Here is a 17,123-nt window from a genome sequence, read left to right as displayed (position 1 = left end):
ACTGATATATGGGGGATGAAGCCCAAATGGTGCTTCTGATCCCAAAGTGCTGCAGATACAGAGGTATGTGCACTGCAGGTGACTCCAGAGATTTGGGATCCCTGCAGTTAAAAGGACATTTTCTCACCAGCCACAGGCAGAGCACTCCCAGTGACAGATCTTCCCATACAAAATGAGCACACTGTGGATTCCACAAGCCGTTTTCCTGGATGGATTAAATAGTAGGTTTTATTTGTTTCCCTTCCACCAAGGTGACATTTGTCTGGTGACTGTCTCTGCAGACACGCTGTCACCCGACATCCCATCAGTGGGACACTTAAGGAGCATCTTCTTGTATTTCCCAAAGCTTATATTTCTGTGAGCTCCATTAAATTGAGGATTAAAGCTTCCCCAAAGGAAACACAGCCTTGATCTCTCATCCTCTCCTTCCATGGCTGCTGGGGGATACATGTCAGGGACAAAACTGGCCTCTCTGCAGCTGTGGGGTCCATCCTGCATCATCAGATCAGCTGAAACCTGAGGACAAAATTGCCACCTTGGTGGGATGAGCAGTGGGAAGGGCTCCATCCCTGATCCCTTAGTGCTGATGAAGCCATGAGCAGGGAGAACAATCCCAAATTTCCCTCCAAAGGAACACCCACCTCTCCCATTGCACATAGTGGGGAAACAGTGTCCAACCTACCCCAGCTCTGATGGAGCTGGTTCTGCCTGCAGATGGGCAGAGGATCTGGATGAGACAGGGGGCACTTCCCAGCTTTTATTACCTCTGACCCAACTGCAGGTGGATCTGCTGTTGAAAAAAAAAGGGAAATGAAGCCAGAGCAGGTGGTTGTGGAGAGCAAACACTTGGATTTGGGGGATGTTTTAGCTCTGGGTGTATCAGAGCACTGGGAGGGGTCCGTGACAAGTTGCATGTTTGCTCTGATTTCCCCTCTCTGGTTTCTGATCTATGTGACCCATCCATGGAGATGTCCATGCCCTAGGAATTGCTGAGGAGGGGTGAAACTCCAGGTGCCAGCATGGAGGAAAATGCCCTGAGTGAAGGACTTGGAGAGTTGCCAAGGCCCCTGTAATGGCCACAAATCTCCTATGTGAGGCCAGTAAGTGGAGGTTGGTCCTGGGGATGAAAAGGGACCTGGGGATGGGCTTTCACATCCAAGCTAGCTTTGGACTCACTGGGAACTGATGATGGTGGATACACCCATGGGACTGAGGGTTTAAACTGACAGAGGGCAGATTTAGATGGGCTATTGAGAAGAAATTCTTGGCTGTGAGGGTGGTGAGGCCCTGGCACAGGTTGCCCAGAGAAGCTGTGGCTGCCCCTGGATCCCTGGAAGTATTCCAGGCCAGGTTGGATGGGGCAGGGAGGTGGAATGAGATGGTTTTTGAGGTCCCTTTAACCCAAACCATTCTGGGATTCCATAATTCTATGGTTGTGTCAGTGGCTATCCCTGTGTCCAGGCCATGATCCCCCCTCAGTGCCAGACAGGCAATTGGGAACATGCTCAGCCGTGTTCCTCTCTCCTGACCATCCCTTTTCCCTCTAGGTGGAGTTATTACACATCAGATTTCAGCTTGTTCCATATCTGGATCTGCTCCTGCACCCGGGCAGACGACGAGATTCCTGCCACTGCTCGCATCCCCCTTGCCTGGGCTCTTCCTGGGAATTTAGTGACCTGAATTTAATGAAGCCCAGTGTATCTTGGAGAGCTTACACACCTGGGATGGGAAAGGTGAGCTGTGCTTTGGGTGTGCCTGGGCAGGGGAAGGCAGGAACTGCTCAAAATGAAAGGAAAAGAATTAATCAGGGATGTCCCCTTGGCTCCACGGAGCATCTTCCCTTAATTTTGCTTTATGAGCTTCTCCTCCTTCCCCTTACCTTGTGCTGTAGTTGGAGGGGAGGGAAGGCAGGAAATCCTGCAGGGCTATTTTTGAACTCTTCTTAATTAACGGTGTCATTAAGGGGTGGGGATTGGCTTGGTCACAGAGGGCTTGAAGGACAATTCCTGAAGCGCAGGTTCCAGATGTTCTCATTCCCAGGCCGTGTGGATGTCTGGGACAATGCAGGGTTTGGCTGTGGGTGCTGGGGGAATAGTTGGGGCTGGGCTCTGCCCTGGAAAATGTTCTAAGCTCTCACTTGGTGCTTTCCCTGGTGCTCATCTCGTTCCCTCACCAGTGACATTCCCTGTTCTCACTTCAGTTCTCTTCCAGGATCCGGCACTCCAGTGCTTTTGGAGATTTAACACCCCTCTTCCTCCCCCTCTTTCGTTTCCCAATCCATCTCAGACACATTCCCATCCGCTCCTCCTGTTTATGGGAAGGGGAAGAACATTCAGGAGATAAAGCAGCTGCCCACAGCCATCATCCAGACCCTGCAGCTCACCCCGAGCTCCAGGAGAGTCCCCCGGATGTAAGGCCATTTCCCTGGAAGTGCCTGACATGGGATTTTCAGCTGTGAGATGATGTGAATCAGATGTGGTCCCTCGTGATGGGACACAGCATGGATGGGGGCTGGAGGCGACCTTGGGGCAGCTCTGTCCCTCTGGAAGAACAGGCAGGGTTATTCCCAGGTTTGCCATTCCCAAGAGCTTTCCTTGCCCTCTTTGTCAGGGCAAAAGCAGAACACACAGAACTTTCCTCAGGGTGACTGCTGGAGAACAGCAGGTCTTTGCCCTCCTGCCTAAATCTGCTGAGAGCCATTAGGGAAACCAGGAACATGATTTTTCCAGAGCGTCCCAGATGAGGTCTGTCCATCCCTGCCTTCTGGGTGAGCAGGAATTAGATGGGCTTATTCAGCATCTCCCACTGGTGGGGAGCTCAGAGGGCCCAGGTGCTCTGAAAGGAAAGAAGATGTGGAAAAGAGGGCTGGTTTAGAGGGATATTGGGAAGGAATTCTTCCCTGTGAGGGTGGTGAGGCCCTGGCACAGGTTGGCCAGAGAAGCTGTGGCTGCCCCATCCCTGGAATTGTCCAAGGCCAGGTTGGATGGGGCTTGGAGCAACCTGGTCTAGTGGAAGGTGTCCCTGCCCCTGGGAGGGGGAAGAACTGGATGAACTTTGAGCTCCCTTCCAACCCAAACCATCCTGGGATTCTGTGATTAAGGAATTACACACAAGGAACAACAGAGCCACTGTCATCCCATCCCGAGCCCAGTTTGGAGGGCAGTGCCGTGGGATATGGTACCTTTCCTTGGACAGCCTGGGATGAGGGAGATTCACTTTCTCTGGGAACCCCTGAAACTCCCCCGTGTCCCCTCATACTTGTCCCTGAGCAAATCCAGTGCCTCCCTCTGGAACATGTCCTCAGGCAAGGGATTAATGGTAGCAGCTCCCAGCCGGGATCACTGATGTGAGTCAGATTTCTAACCCAGATCCTCTCCCATTTCTCACCCCCTTTTCCAGGCAGGAAATCAAAGCCCAGCTCACTCATTAGGGACTGACCAGCTGTTGACCACAAGCCAAAAATAAAACCCAGAGCAAATGCTTTATTTGCTCAAACTGCTGCATTCTCAAGAGGAGGGGGAGTGGGATTCCTTCAACCAGAGGCTTCCCACCAGCTGGGAATCTGCAACTTCACCAGGAGCCGACAGCACATGGGAGCTCTGTTACCAGGTCTTTGTCTCAACTAGGGATCAAAGGGAAAAATTCCTGAATTATTTAAGTGTCTGACAGGTTCCTGCGTATTTGAGCTACTGTGAAATATAGGATTGGCCTTTCCAAGCCACCGGGGATTTAGGAAAATATTTTGCTGCTCCTGTGTCAGGCTAAAAAAAGGAAAACTCCTGAAGTGCAGCTCCGCAGCCTCTTCCACGGATCAGATCAAATGCTGATCAAAGCCTTGAGCTCCCTGACAGCTTTTTTTTGGGATGAATTTGGCATGTTGGGTTTTTAAATTCTCCTTAAACTGGTGTTTCCCACCCAGCCCACCAGCTGTTTTCAGCTCCCCGCGGGAGGGAGGTCCAGGTTTGCATCCCGAGGGTATCACAGCCCTGCAGCCTGGGAAAAGTCCCCGTTTGCATTCTGGAGTTACAAAAACCAGACAGGGAGAGCTTAAAGGAAACCAAAGGAGCAGTTTCTGGGGGGCCACTCAAGCCTGAAGTATGTGGAACAGCTGGAAGGATGCAGGGGATTTCAAAGGGAAGGCTGGGATGCCGATGGAAGCTGCTTTGCACTGGTGCTTACGGGAAGGAGCTGCAAGCAGGGAGGAACTTAATTTTTTTAAAAAATCTATAACATCCAGCAGATATTTATGGATCTTTTATCTCTTTAGTGCCTCGGTGCCACAAATAAAAGCACACAGGGCTTTTGTGAGACTGAAAGCAAACAAATAAACCCATCCGCTGGTTTCCAGAAAGGTTTTGAGCAGAGTCACTGATCAGTCAGAATTTAATTAGACCAATTAAACCGTTCCTGGTGCTGTCACTGAGGGCTCTGGATCTTCACCATCCCTTCCTGCATTGGAGATGAGGGTTAATACACCTGGGAAGTGCAGCCGGATCGAAGCAGGCAGCTCACATCCGTGTGTGGTTCAGCCTCTGGGCTGGATCCTGGCTGGATGTGCCGACACCAGGTCTGGCTTCCCTGCATCCCCAGTCAATGCCAGCTAAATGCCTGGTGGTCCTGAGTGCCCTCAGAGGGTCCCTCTCCTGGGGCAGGGCAGGGTGAACGATGCTGCTGATCCCAGCCCTGGGATGCTCAACCCAGGAGGGGTTGGACAAGGCAGGACAAGGTCGGACAAAGCTCTCACATTCCCTCGTGGTGTGAGCCAGGAATCTGGGAGACTGTGCCTTTGTGCACAGCCAGCCCCACAGGGAGCTGGTACCGACCACCCAGGAGCCCCTTCCTGGCCTGAAGGCTGGAGAGTCTCCAATGTGCTTCCTGAGACACAAGTGACTCATCCAGCTTGGTTTTACTATGGATTAATTTAAGGAGCTTTCTACAGCCCCTGCCCACCACAGGAAAGCCCCAGTGCCTGGGGTGGCCATCCCACAGTGGGAGGAACGGGAGGGCTTTTGGAAACCCACTTGTCCTGGTTGTAGGCAATAACCCTTCTGGAGTGGTTTGGGGTCAGTTTGTGTTATCACAGAATCACTGAATCATGGAATGGTTCGGGTTGGAAGGGACCTTAAAGCTCATCTCATTCCACCCCCCTGCCATGGGCAGGGACACCTTCCACTAGACCAGGTTGCTCCAAGCCCCGTCCAACCTGGCCTTGAACACTTCCAGGGATGGAGGTTTATTGCCTCCCCAAACCAACAGCTTCCCCAAATGATCCTTTTCCATCAATTCCTGTCAGCGGGGTGTCCTCATAGCCAGATCTCACCCCCTCCTTGCTGGGGGAGACAGCTCTGTTTGGGACATATTTCTTGTTTACTTTGTTTTTAAAAGCTCCATGGGTCTGCAAACCTCTCCCCCATTCAAAACTCCACTGATCCCACTTTAAACCCGCTCCAGGCCTTGCCCATCTGCACGGTATTAAGTTACTTGGGGCTTAAAACTCCATAGGAATCCCAGCCGACCCCCCAGCCCATGCCGGGCTCACACAGGCATCCAAATCCCCTGCCTGCATTCAGAGAGGTGGGTTTTCGCCCTGGCAGCCGGTTTGCATCAGTACCTTGACAAAAAGTGATTTATTTTTTCCTTTTCCGCCCTCAAGGGCCAGGAATGGGGTCAGTGAGTGAGGAACATCATCCTCCTGGCCCTGCTGCTTACTGGAGAGCTGGAGTTGTCCCATTTTCAGGCATCCCTACCACTTATTTTGGCTAAACTGGGGGTTGAGCAGCCCTGTTGGCTCTGAACCTCCCTCCCCATCATGTGCTTATCAAAATAGTTGGAAATAGTTCCTTTTTTTCCCAGTGCAGCTGTGGATGCCAGACGGTCACAGCTCTTCCTCCCTGAGGCTGAGTCACTCCCGGGGGCTGTGGACACCCACAGGCTGGTTTCTCCCTGGGTTTGGTTTTGGTTTGGTTTTGGTTTAATTTGGTTTACTCCAAAAGGGACAACCACAGCCAGATTTTGCTGTGTCAGCAGAATAAACCTCCGTGTCTCCCTCCAGCGCTGGAGCTGTGGGAACTGGGATTTGCAGTGCCTTGGCTTGCCAAGACCTTCCTCATCGTCTGCTTTTGGGTTTAATGCCCAAACACCCCCAAAACCACCTGGTCTGTGACATCTCTCCCCAGCACATCACTGGAAACCCTCTGTGCCCACCACATCCTGGTTTTCCTTTGGATAAGGAGCATGGAACAAATGGCCATAATCCCCCTTGTCCTCGCTGCCTGTCCCTGAGGTGGATCATCCATCCCTTCCCACGGGCTCCAGCTCTTACCACCTCCCTCCTTGGTCCATTTTCCAATGTGCTCCTCGTGCTTCCTCCTCACTCCCATGTCCATCCTCTGTGTGTGGTCATTCCCATCCGTGCTGTATTTTATCTGGTGTTTCTCCAGATTTTAGGAAAACCGCATTATTTTTTTTTATCCCCCTACGCTGCAACAGCTCATTTTCACTTGCATCTTTTCTTCCGAGGAGAAAGGAAAGATCACCTCGAACCCCCTGCGACCCTCTCCCTGCTTCCCAGCCTCCTGCAAGCGCCTGCAGTGCTTCCCACCCGGCTTCTCCCAGCTCCCGTCCTCGGGGGGCCGTGCAGGGAAGGGCTGCAGCCGACAGCAGCCTCTGCCTTCCCATGCCCCTTCCCGACCTCCTCTGCTTTTCTCCTCAGCGTTTCCTGCCTTATCACCTCCCCCAGCTGCAAATTCAGGCCCTGGAGCAGCGCAACAGAGCCCTGTGGGATGGACGGACCGAGGGGACTTGGTCCATCTTCTCCCTCCATCTTCCCTATCCACATTGCACCTCCCCATCCAGCATAACCCCAGGCTGGGAAATGGGAGGTAAATATTTTTCAGCGAGCCATCCCCATCACACACCCAGCTCTGGAGCTGTTCCAGAGTTATTGCCGTGCCTCACCCGCTCCCAAAATCATCCAGCCAAAATCCTGGCGCTGCCTGCCAGGAGCGCGCACGCCACCCCTCCATTCGTGTGCCTCTCGGGGCTGCCTGGACTTGCCAGCAGCCAGAAGAACAAGCCCTTGGGTGTGGGGCAGGATTGGGAGCATCCCTGGCACATCCTGAGCACACCTCCGCCCCGGCTGCGGGCCCACTTGCGGTGGGAACAAGGAGTGGGAGGAATCGCCCGGCACCATCGGGCCACCCCTCCCCTTGGATTTTATGGAGCAAGGGCGCAGCCTTTCCTGGTGTGAAACTCAGAAGATCAGTGCAGAAATGGAGGAATGCAGGGGAGGTTTAGGTCGGGTATTGGGTAAAATTCCTTCATGGAAAGGGTGGTCAGGCACTGGCACAGCTGCCCAGGGCAGTGGTGGAGTCACCAGCCCTGGAGGGATTTAAAAGCCGTGTGGATGTGGCACTTGGGGACATTGTTTAATAGTGGGTTTGGCCTAGATCCTGTGATTCCCTGCATCCTTGGGCTGCTTCCCCACTGCCTGCCTGGCCAGGGATTGGGATCTAAAGGAGACCTAAAGTGGGCTCCAAGAGATCTGGAGAGGGAGTTTGGACAAGGGCCTGGAGGGACAGGACAAGAGGGAATGGCTTCCCACTGCCAGAGGGCAGGGGTAGATGGGATATTGGGAAGAAATTCCTGACTGTGAGGGTGATGAGGCCCTGGCACAGGTTGGCCAGAGAAGCTGTGGCTGCCCCTGGATCCCTGAAGTGTTGAAGGCCAGGTTGGATGGGGCTTGGAGAAACCTGGGATAGTGGAAGGTGCCCACGGCAGGGGTTAGAACAAGATGATCTTTAAGATCCCTTCCACCTCAAACCATTCCATGATTCTATGACTTGTGGGTCCCTTCCAACTCAGCATATTCTGTGATTCTGTGACTACTTCTGCTTTTTGGTGGCATTTGTTTCAGTAAGCTCAGAGTAGAGCAGTGTGAGGGAGCACAGGGCTGGCACAGGATGGATCTATCCTATGGGAGTTACTTATGGCCCTTCCACAGCTCAGTTAAACCACAAAAACCAGGAGTGGCAACCGAATATTAAATAAAAGATTTGACTTTTATTTAAAATAAAATGCATTTTTACATAGTCTTGAAACCACAGAGTACTCGAACACAACACTGGTTATTCCTCGGCATTGGGTGGGGGACGGGATTCTCCTCATTGGCATTATTGTGGGAATGGCTTAATGAACCTGGCCCCAGGTATCAGTTATTGAGGGTGTTGTGGCACAGCTCTGAAATCCCCTTTAACTTAAGGTAAAAATTCACTGAAATTGTATTTTTTTTTTGTTGTGTTGTTTTTTTTGTTATTTTTTTTTTATTCCTTGATTTCTCCCCGTACCCCTTCCAGACATCCTATAGGTACTGCTGATACACAGGATCTATGCAATATTCTAGCTGGCTTGTGAGACTAGTTAACAAAACTGTACAATTTTATAAAATTTGTGGTTTTTTACATTAGTTACACAAAACCTTTACTTCATAGACCTTTTACTTCATATCGTAATGAAAAACTTTGCATATCAGAGGCAGAACAGTGACTATGCTGGTGAATACTAAAAGTGTCATAATACAATACGGTGTACAAATAAAATTAAAAAAAAAAAAAGGACAATATATAAATGATTATCAAAAGGCAAGTTAAACAAACAAAACCAAGCTATAACAGACTAACAGAAGATCATCTTCAAGGCCACACAAAAGTCACGTCAGGCACCTGTCACAGTCCTGGTGTGTGTAGTGTGAGAGGAGAGATGGCAGCTCTGTTTAGGAATTAAAAACTTCCAAAAAGGACAAATGTACAGAATAAAAACACAAAAAAAAAAAAAAAAAGGAAATAAAACACTCATGCATTAAACATGAAAAATAGACTTCATACAGGTTAAGCCCCTGGATGGCTTTACAAGAAGATGGCTTAGAGTTCTCTTCCAAAATTGACTGTTTTAAGTCAGTTAAACCTTATCCTGATCTGCCCACCGAAATCTGGATCCACGACCCAGACATGGTCTTGTTATAGCGAATTAACAGAAGTGCTCATTAGTGCACACAGATTAACTGGTCTGGTAATGCAAAAAAAAAAAAAAAAAAAAAAAAATTCCAATGATAAAAAGAAAAAAAAAAAAAAGATACATTTCAAGCTTACTTTATTAAGCAGCATTATCTCAAAGAAGAACAGCTTTGGAAAGTTAAATATTAATTAATATGGCCATGGGGGTTTTCCTCCGGGTGCGGGGCGGGCGGGGCTCACACCCAGCCACTGGTCAGTTTGTAGAACATCTCTTCATCTAAGCTCTCGTTCTGGTCCTTGGCCCGCGTGGACAAGAAGATGTACCCGCCGATGAACTCGTGCACCACTTTGCAATCCACCTCCGTGCAGATGAAGGACACCCGGACCTCGTCCGCGAACTCCACCGTCACCTGGAGCGTGAGAGCACAGCGTCAGCCCCCCCGGGCTTCCCAAGGGAACTGCTGCTTCCTTTCTCCCTGATTTTTCTGTCTACTCAGATGCTTTTTCCCAATGCCTAAGTAAAAATCCAGTGATGTCAACGCTGGAGTGGGTCCAGAGGAGGCCACGGAGAAGCTCTGAGGGCTGGAGCCCCTCTGCTCTGGAGCCAGTCTGGGAGAGCTGGGGGGGTTCACCTGGAGAAGAGAAGGCTCCAGGGAGACCTGAGAGCCCCTTCCAGGGCCTAAAGGAGAAGGACTGGGGACAAGGGCTTAGAGTGTAAGGACAAGGGGGAATGGCTTCCCATTGCCAGAGAGCAGGGTTAGATGGGATATCGGGAAGGAATTCTTCCCTGTGAGGGTGGGGAGACCCTGGCACGGGTTGCACAGAGAAGCTGTGGCTGCCCCATCCCTGGAAGTGTCCAAGACCAGGTTGGACAGGGCTTGGAGCAACCTGGTCTAGTGGAAGGTGTCCCTGCCCATGGAGGGGCTGGAACTGGATGATCTTTAAGGTCCTTCCAACCCAAACCATTCCATAATTCTGTGATTCTATAAATGATGATTTGGCCTCAACGATCATTATGGGTTCCTTCCACCTTTACACATCCTAAAACTAACTCTATGATGACTATTAGTCAAATATTTAGATACAGAAATACCTTTTATTGCCTTTTTTATTATTTTTATTAATTTTTTATTTATTTACCTCTTCATTTATTTATTTAAATTACCATTACACCTTTTATTCCCCCATGACTCAGAAACAATCCCCCAGCATGTTTCCACCTCTCTGTGGTGGGCACGTGGCCAGATTTTCTTTACTTCCAGAGAAACAGAGACCAGGCACAGACCCATTGAAGTCTGGGCTTTCTTTCCAGTTTTCCCTGGTTTTCTAAGTTGAATTTTTGCCTGAGAAATACTTTATGGGGGCTGGGGGAGCTCGTTTTGGAGGCACTGAACAGACCAACCATTTATTGATGCTCCTTCTCTTTTTGTCCCCCCATCACTGACAGCTCTGTGGGAGGGAGGGGGATTCCCAGCAGAGTATACGAGCTGAATAATTGGGATATTGGGGCTTGCAACTGGGTCAAAACAATGACTTTGAGGCAGAGGGAAGCTGAATAATTTTTCCAACAACTCTTAACGAGCCACAAACCGCAGGACAACAGCCCTCATGTATCCCTGGCAATTTTAATTAGGTGTGCTGCCAAAAAGGAGACCAAAAATTTGTTCATCCAAACGTAACAGTGAGGGAAAAGCCCATCTCAGAGCCTGGGGAAGTGTCTACTGTTTCTTTTCACTACTTACTTAAATGAAAGCCTGAGCTGTACAGCAAATAAAAGGAACTTGGGTATGGATAAGGCCCTGTATATTTATGTTACTGGTTAGGATGAAGCCTGAGCATCAATGCTGAGGTTCAATTTTACTTAACTGCCTTGGAATGGGTGTTCAGAGACCAGAGAAAATTATTCCTGGTTGTGGTAGAGAAAGATTCATGGTTTTTTTCTTTATTTTAAGAGTCACACTCTACTCCACCAGCAGTTGGGACAAGCTCTGCTTGATCTCCGAGGAGGGTGGAAGAGGAGGGAGGAAAAACTGTATTACATCAATATAGTAACATCCACACCTGGAGCACTGTGTCCAGCTCTGGAGGCCCTAAACAAGAAAGACATGGAGCTGCTGGAGCAAGTCCAGAGGAGGTCATGGAGATGTTCTGAGGGCTGGAGCCCCTCTGCTCTGGAGCCAGGCTGGGAGAGCTGGGGGTGTTCAGCCTGGAGAAGAGAAGGCTCCAGGGAGACCTGAGAGCCCCTTCCAGTACCTAAAAGAGCTCCAAGAGAGCTGGAGAGGGACTTTGGACATGAGCATGAAGTGACAGGACAAGGGGGAATGGCTTCCCACTGCCAGAGGGCAGGGTGAGATGGGATATTGGGAAGAAATTCCTGACTTCTCTGGTTGCCCAGAGAAGCTGTGGCTGCCCCTGGATCCTTGGAAGTGTTGAGGGACAGGTTGGATGGGGCTTGGAGCAACTTGGGCTAGTGGAAGGTGTCCCTGCCCACGGCAGGTGGAACGACAAGATCCCAAACCATTTTGAGATCCTTTCCAGATCCCTTCCAACCCAAACTATTCTGGGATTCCATGATCCTAAGAGTGGTGCCTGTCTCAGGGACAGGAGCCAGGGAAGAGGACAGGTTGTAAAACGCCATCTCACCATTTTAATCTCCCAGTTCACGTTCCACTGCTTCATGTTGCTGAAGCGCCAGGTCTTGACGGCGTCTCCCGTGCTGGCGTCCATCCGGATCAACCGGTTGTAGGCGATGCCAATCAGCTCATCCTTCTTCCCACCCTGGAACCTGTGACAGGGTGAGGGATTAATAAAACTGAGCCTGTGATACACGCGAATTCAGCAGCTGAGTTAACTTATAAAATCATTTATATAAGTCGTCGCCATTAATGCTTTTAATTTCAGTTCCAGCGCAACTTCCCCGGCTAAGGATGAGCACAAGGGTGTCCCTGCCCCATGGCAGGGGTTTGGAATGAGGTGATCTGCAAGGTCCCTTCCAACCCAACCCATTCCAAGATGATTTGGTGATTTTGAACACACCCCACACATTTATTAAGGAAAATTCCTCCTGCCCAGCCCAGCGGCCCCACCGACCTTGCGTTGAAGTGCGTGATGCCGAACTCCGGCAGCGACTGCCAGGCTTGGATAAACCGCATCTTGGCCTCGATGAGGCTCATCTGGGCCACGTTCTGGTGGGCTTCCAGGATGCGTGCCGTGATCTGCGGGCGGCCAACACACCGGATTTAGGGAAGGGGGGCACCTCGGCGGCACCTCACGCGAACGGGGACGGCTCGGGAGCCGCCACGGATCCGAACGCGGATAATCAGCGATCTCTACCCCAAGGTCTTATTTCAACCCTGACTGCTCAGAGCCTGCGACCACGGGGGACAAACGTGGAGCTTCCCATCTCCAGACGTATCAAAGCAAATATAGGTCTGGGCTGTCTGGAGGCAAAAGAGCCGCTCGGGCTCTCAGGGAATTTTAAGGCGCAGGATGTGAGCGAACAACAACAAGGCAAATTGGTGGTGTAGGGTTTCCAGTTTCGCAGCATAAATCACTGGGGATCACTATAAAAAACCAAGCAGGGCCCAGGTTTCTCAGGGAGGGTGTAGGTTTTGTTAGTGTTTTCATCGCTGCTCTCTAAACCAGAGGGGCTCTAGATTATTTTTAAGTTTTATTTTAAACGTATCTTAATTTTATTGTTGCTGTCACTTACCAAGTCTCTTACATAGCCTGGCTGTAGATGGCAAGGCGAAATGGAAAAAAAAAAAAAAGGAAAAGGAGGCAGAAAGAAAAAAAAGCAATCAGAAATATGGCAACAAAGCAAAGAAAAAGTGTAAATTAACTGCAAACCAAAGTTCAAGCCGAAAAAAAAAAATCAAACCAAAACACATGCACAATTCCTTAGGTGGAAAAGCAGCCAAAGTGAATGTGAGCAGGGACAAGCGAGCAGAGATCCGCCGCTCGCGCCGGCCCTGCCGGAGCACTGGTGTGATCCCAGCTGGGTCCTGGAATTGGTTTTGGTCCTGAGATGGTTTTGGTTGGATCTCAGGAAAAGGTTCTTCCCCCAGAAGGTGGTGGGGCACTGAACAGGCTCCCCAGGGCAGTGGGCACGGCCCCAAGGCTGCCAGAGCTCAAAGAGGGTTTGGACAACGCTCTCAGGGACAGGGTGGGATTGTTGAGGTGTCCTGTGCAGGGCCAGGAGTGGGACTGGGTGATTCTTGTGGGTCAACTCAGGGGATTCTGTGATTCTATGGCGAGGGTGAAGCTGCTGGCTTGGAAGAGAATTCATGTCCTCACATTCCTCCCCACATCTCTGAACAAACTCCAGGCTGCTCACTGACAGAGGAAGGTCAAGAGCTCACTATGAGCTCAAAAGCTCCTTTTATTTGGGATATGCAGAGAAATGATGGGGATGCTGCGCAGGGGAACAAACAGATGTAGGATAACATCAGCTGGGCTTCCCAGGGATGTGTCTGCCCTTGCTGACTCTGACACCAAACCCCAAAAAGGCACCTGAGAGCTGTGGAAATGCTTATTTTGGGTTGGTTTTTGTTTATTTGCATTTAGGATTTGGTGCTTCCCAACCCAGCCTGCCAATCCTACGCTGCCGCACTGGCACATGGAGACAAACATCACCAAGTGAGTTTTGGGCTGGAGAGGACCAAGAGCTTCTAGTAAACCCTCCAGCAAGGCCCACTGCCAGTTCCCATTCCAGCACTGTTTGTGGGCTGCACGACCTCCTTTTCCTTCTCCTCCTCCTCCTCCTCCTCCTCCTCCTCCTCTTTCCCTGTGCCGGGGCCACGGAGGGACCCTTGCGGTCAAATTCCTTGCATTCCCACAGCCTCCATCCCTCATTCCTCCCAGCAAACATCCTCTGCTGCTCCAAGCTTTGCCTCTGGCCACGAAGAAAATCCTAAATCCACTGTTTAGCTGATGTCTATGAGGGAGCAGCATCACCATCCTGGCTGCTGTTCCAGCTGGGATCAGGACGAGGGCTCGTGCCCATCCCCACGATCCCATGGATTTTATTTTTATAACCAGGATACCGGCACAGTAAGCAAGTTTTTCAAGCTAATATTTTTCCAGGTGCCTCCGTTTTACCGGAAACCCAGAAAGTATCACATATATGTTAAAACAGTATATTTATGCAGCCTCTCCTCCATCCAAGTGGATATAAAGGCTTATTCAGAAGAATAATAAGGGCTATATAAAATATAACTCCACTGCCAGGAAATCACCGTGCTGTGCCAATAAAAAGTTACATTTTTCCTGCTTCTCTGACTTGCAGCCTTCTTCTGGGCTCGGAGAAATCACATCCAGCCAGAGACTGAAGGATTTAAGTCACCAGAAGGCCACAGAGCAATGCTTTACTTATTTTCTGCTGCTGTTCTGACATATAATGTCTTTCAGAGAGTCAGGCATTGATTTCCAGCGTGGAACAGTTCAGCCCTGTCCTGCAGGGATGGGATGGAGCGTGGAGTTCAAGCTCGAGTCACAGCAACTCAAAAATGAAGCAATGTTTCAAGGACTGGCATTTGGAAGCAGTGGAAAAGCAAAGAGAGAAAAATATGCAAACTGCATTTCAGCCAAGTGTGGATAAAGCACTGCAAGCAACTGCAACTCCGCTGATCCTGGGGATTTCTCCATGGATTCTGTGCGGGGAATGGGGTTTTAATCCCAGCACCGGGGATTGAGTCCAGCTGTGGGGAGAGATGGGGCAGCTGACCCCATCGCTCCACCAGCACTCATCAGCAGGGGCCGAACCATTCCCAAAATTCATTTAAAATAAATGTAACCCAATTTTAAACGTATTTACAATTAAAGGCTCCCCACTGCCCGGGCTGTGGATGTGCACATCACACAACACCTGGCACGGTTCAGGTGGTGGGTGCCATCCCCAGGTGCTGCATCCAAACCACACCCTTCGGTCAGTCGCGTCTCGTTTTAGTAACCACGTGCACCCCACGAAAGTGAAGACATCCAAAAACCACGTCGTGTTAGACACCAGCTACCGCCAAAACACGTGCCCGGTCAGCCCAGACCACACCAACACCAAAGCCAACGCCAACGCCAACGCCAACGCCAACGCCGCGCTGGGCCAGCACGTACCTGCTTGTTCTTGTACTTCTTCAAGTAGCGAGGGGAGACCAGGCACTCGGGGTTGATGTCGGTGTTGATCTGCTCGGGGATCAGCTGCGGGTCCGGGTTCAAATGCTGCATTTTCAGGAAGGACAGGATGTTCTGCACTTCCATGCCGTAGGAGCTGTCGGCCATGGTCTTGCCCTTGGAGGCCAGGCGGCAGGCGGCCATCCAGCTGGCGTACTGCGTCTCCTGCCCCCCCAAAAACAGAGACCCGTGCCTGTCAGAGCTGTGGGGCGACCACCAGACGCCCCAGATGAAACTCCAGGGAGCCTCCATTCCCCTTCCAGCCCCCCAGAAGACTCAGACATGCACCAGGACAGCCAGAAATCCAGCCAATGCATAGGCTAAAACCACGGGACAAAGCCAAGGAAGAGCAGGGAATGATTTTCTGCTCCGTGCTCACAGGTGAGGGAGTTGGAATGCGTTTGGAATGCTGAGGTCAGACACAGGCGAGGGCATTTTCTACCTGTTTTATACTTAACAGCACCTCAGCATGAGCTGATGGTGGGGAAAGGGTGAAGAGGTGGCCAAGTCCAAGCGATACTTACGGTGTCGCAGCGCAGCCAAATTTCATTCATCCCCTCTGCCACCGGAATCAGGAGTTTGATGTTAAACTTCTGACCAGAGATGTTCACATCAGGGGTAACTTCACATCCTGCAATGACGGAGCCAGTGTTTAACAGGGGGGTGAGGGACTATGCTTGAAAAAGAGGGGGGAAAAAGCAAAAACAGGGAAAGAAAAGGCAAAGTTCTCCAAGTAGAGGGTCTCAGTGCTGCCAAATGTTTGTGCCACATCTTCCAGGGGATGAACACTCCACACAGCAGGGACAAAACCCATCGTCAGCTGTCTCTTTTTCGAAGTGACAGGAAAATTGGGGGGGAAAAAGCAAGACCTAATTTGAAAGAAACAAAGCCAAAGCTAACATATGCCCACAGAATTAACCTTGTGGATCCTGCCTGGTGTTGTGAGTGGATCCCACAGCTGGCAAATACACCAAAATTTTCCTATAATATGCTGAGTTGCAAGGGACTCACAAGGACCACGGAGTTCAACTCCTGACCCTGCCCAGGACACCCCAACAATCCCACTCTGTCCCTGGGAGCGTTGTCCAAACCCTCCTTGAGCTCTGGCAGCCTTGGGGCCGTGACCACTGCCCTGGGGAGCCTGTTCAGTGCCCAGTCACCCTCTGGGGGAAGAACCTTTCCCTGATATTTACAAAAAGGTGACTGGATGGGTGTTGACTCCCACCCTGAAAGCCCTCTATGTTATTTATGCAAGGATGGGATGCCCCATCCCTGGAAGTGTTCCAGACCAGGCTGGATGGGTCTTGGAGCAACCTGGGCTAGTGGAAGGTGTCCCTGCCCATGGCAGGGGAGTGGAACGAGATGGCCTTAAAGGTCCCTTCCAACCCAAACCAGTCTGTGATTCCAAGATTTTGGCTGCTACAGTGAGCGGTGAGGTGCGAGCATCCCGCTCCCGGAGTCTGGAGAGAACTCCAAGCGGTTGGATAAACACGGAGCGTGATGAACTGAAGCAGCCAAGTCCTCCCAGGCGCCGCTTCAACGCCGCCTCCGAGATTTTTTAAAAGTGCCGTCACAGCAGATCTGTCAAAAGCTCCCAAAAAGGTCCTGCGGGCCGGGCTTCGCTCCGACAGCAGCCCGAGGTCGCTTGGCATCCCATCTGCTCCTGCCTCCACGGGGAAAACAAATGAGCTCTCTCTGCAGCTCCGTGGCTGCCGGAGCAGGAATGTTTAACTTGACACAAGGAAAGCCAGCAACTGCAGGAATTTAAAAACCCAAGGCTCGCAGTGAGGCTGCTCCCAACCAACACCGGGCAGAGGAGGGAAAATAATCTAAGGCAGCAGAGGAAGAGAATGGTCTGTTCTTCCCAGCTTAAACTCTTTTTTTTGCCACGGGAATTGTGACTGAACTAAGTATGACAAAAAGAAGGGCAAGTGGAAGGTGTCCCTG

The 17,123-nt window shown here is 50.8% G+C and overlaps 2 protein-coding genes across 5 annotated transcripts in view; both read right to left on the bottom strand.

Annotated features, from left to right (window-relative positions):
- LOC116788859 (maestro heat-like repeat-containing protein family member 6) overlaps positions 1 to 17,123 on the bottom strand; it is a 946,858-nt gene that overhangs the window by 774,153 nt on the left and 155,582 nt on the right. The window lies entirely within an intron of this gene.
- Positions 8,314 to 17,123, bottom strand: part of FERMT2 (fermitin family member 2) — a 53,094-nt gene continuing 44,284 nt past the window's right edge. For 2 of the 4 annotated variants that reach the window (XM_032692067.1, XM_032692065.1), the window contains 6 exons: positions 15,701 to 15,807; positions 15,120 to 15,341; positions 12,724 to 12,744; positions 12,102 to 12,226; positions 11,655 to 11,796; positions 8,314 to 9,421 (listed from right to left, as the gene is read on the bottom strand). In XM_032692067.1, the coding sequence (XP_032547958.1) occupies positions 9,248 to 9,421; positions 11,655 to 11,796; positions 12,102 to 12,226; positions 12,724 to 12,744; positions 15,120 to 15,341; positions 15,701 to 15,807 (791 nt within the window). In that variant the 3' untranslated portion in view covers positions 8,314 to 9,247. The remainder of the gene's footprint in view (positions 9,422 to 11,654; positions 11,797 to 12,101; positions 12,227 to 12,723; positions 12,745 to 15,119; positions 15,342 to 15,700; positions 15,808 to 17,123) is intronic. The other 2 variants (XM_032692063.1, XM_032692066.1) reach the window with 1 other exon arrangement.

The sequence above is a fragment of the Chiroxiphia lanceolata genome, chromosome 6 (genome assembly GCF_009829145.1).
Source record: "Chiroxiphia lanceolata isolate bChiLan1 chromosome 6, bChiLan1.pri, whole genome shotgun sequence".
NCBI lineage: Eukaryota > Metazoa > Chordata > Aves > Passeriformes > Pipridae > Chiroxiphia > Chiroxiphia lanceolata.
The sequence above is the reverse complement of the archived record's forward strand: the minus strand, read 5'-3'. Positions and strand labels throughout refer to the sequence as shown.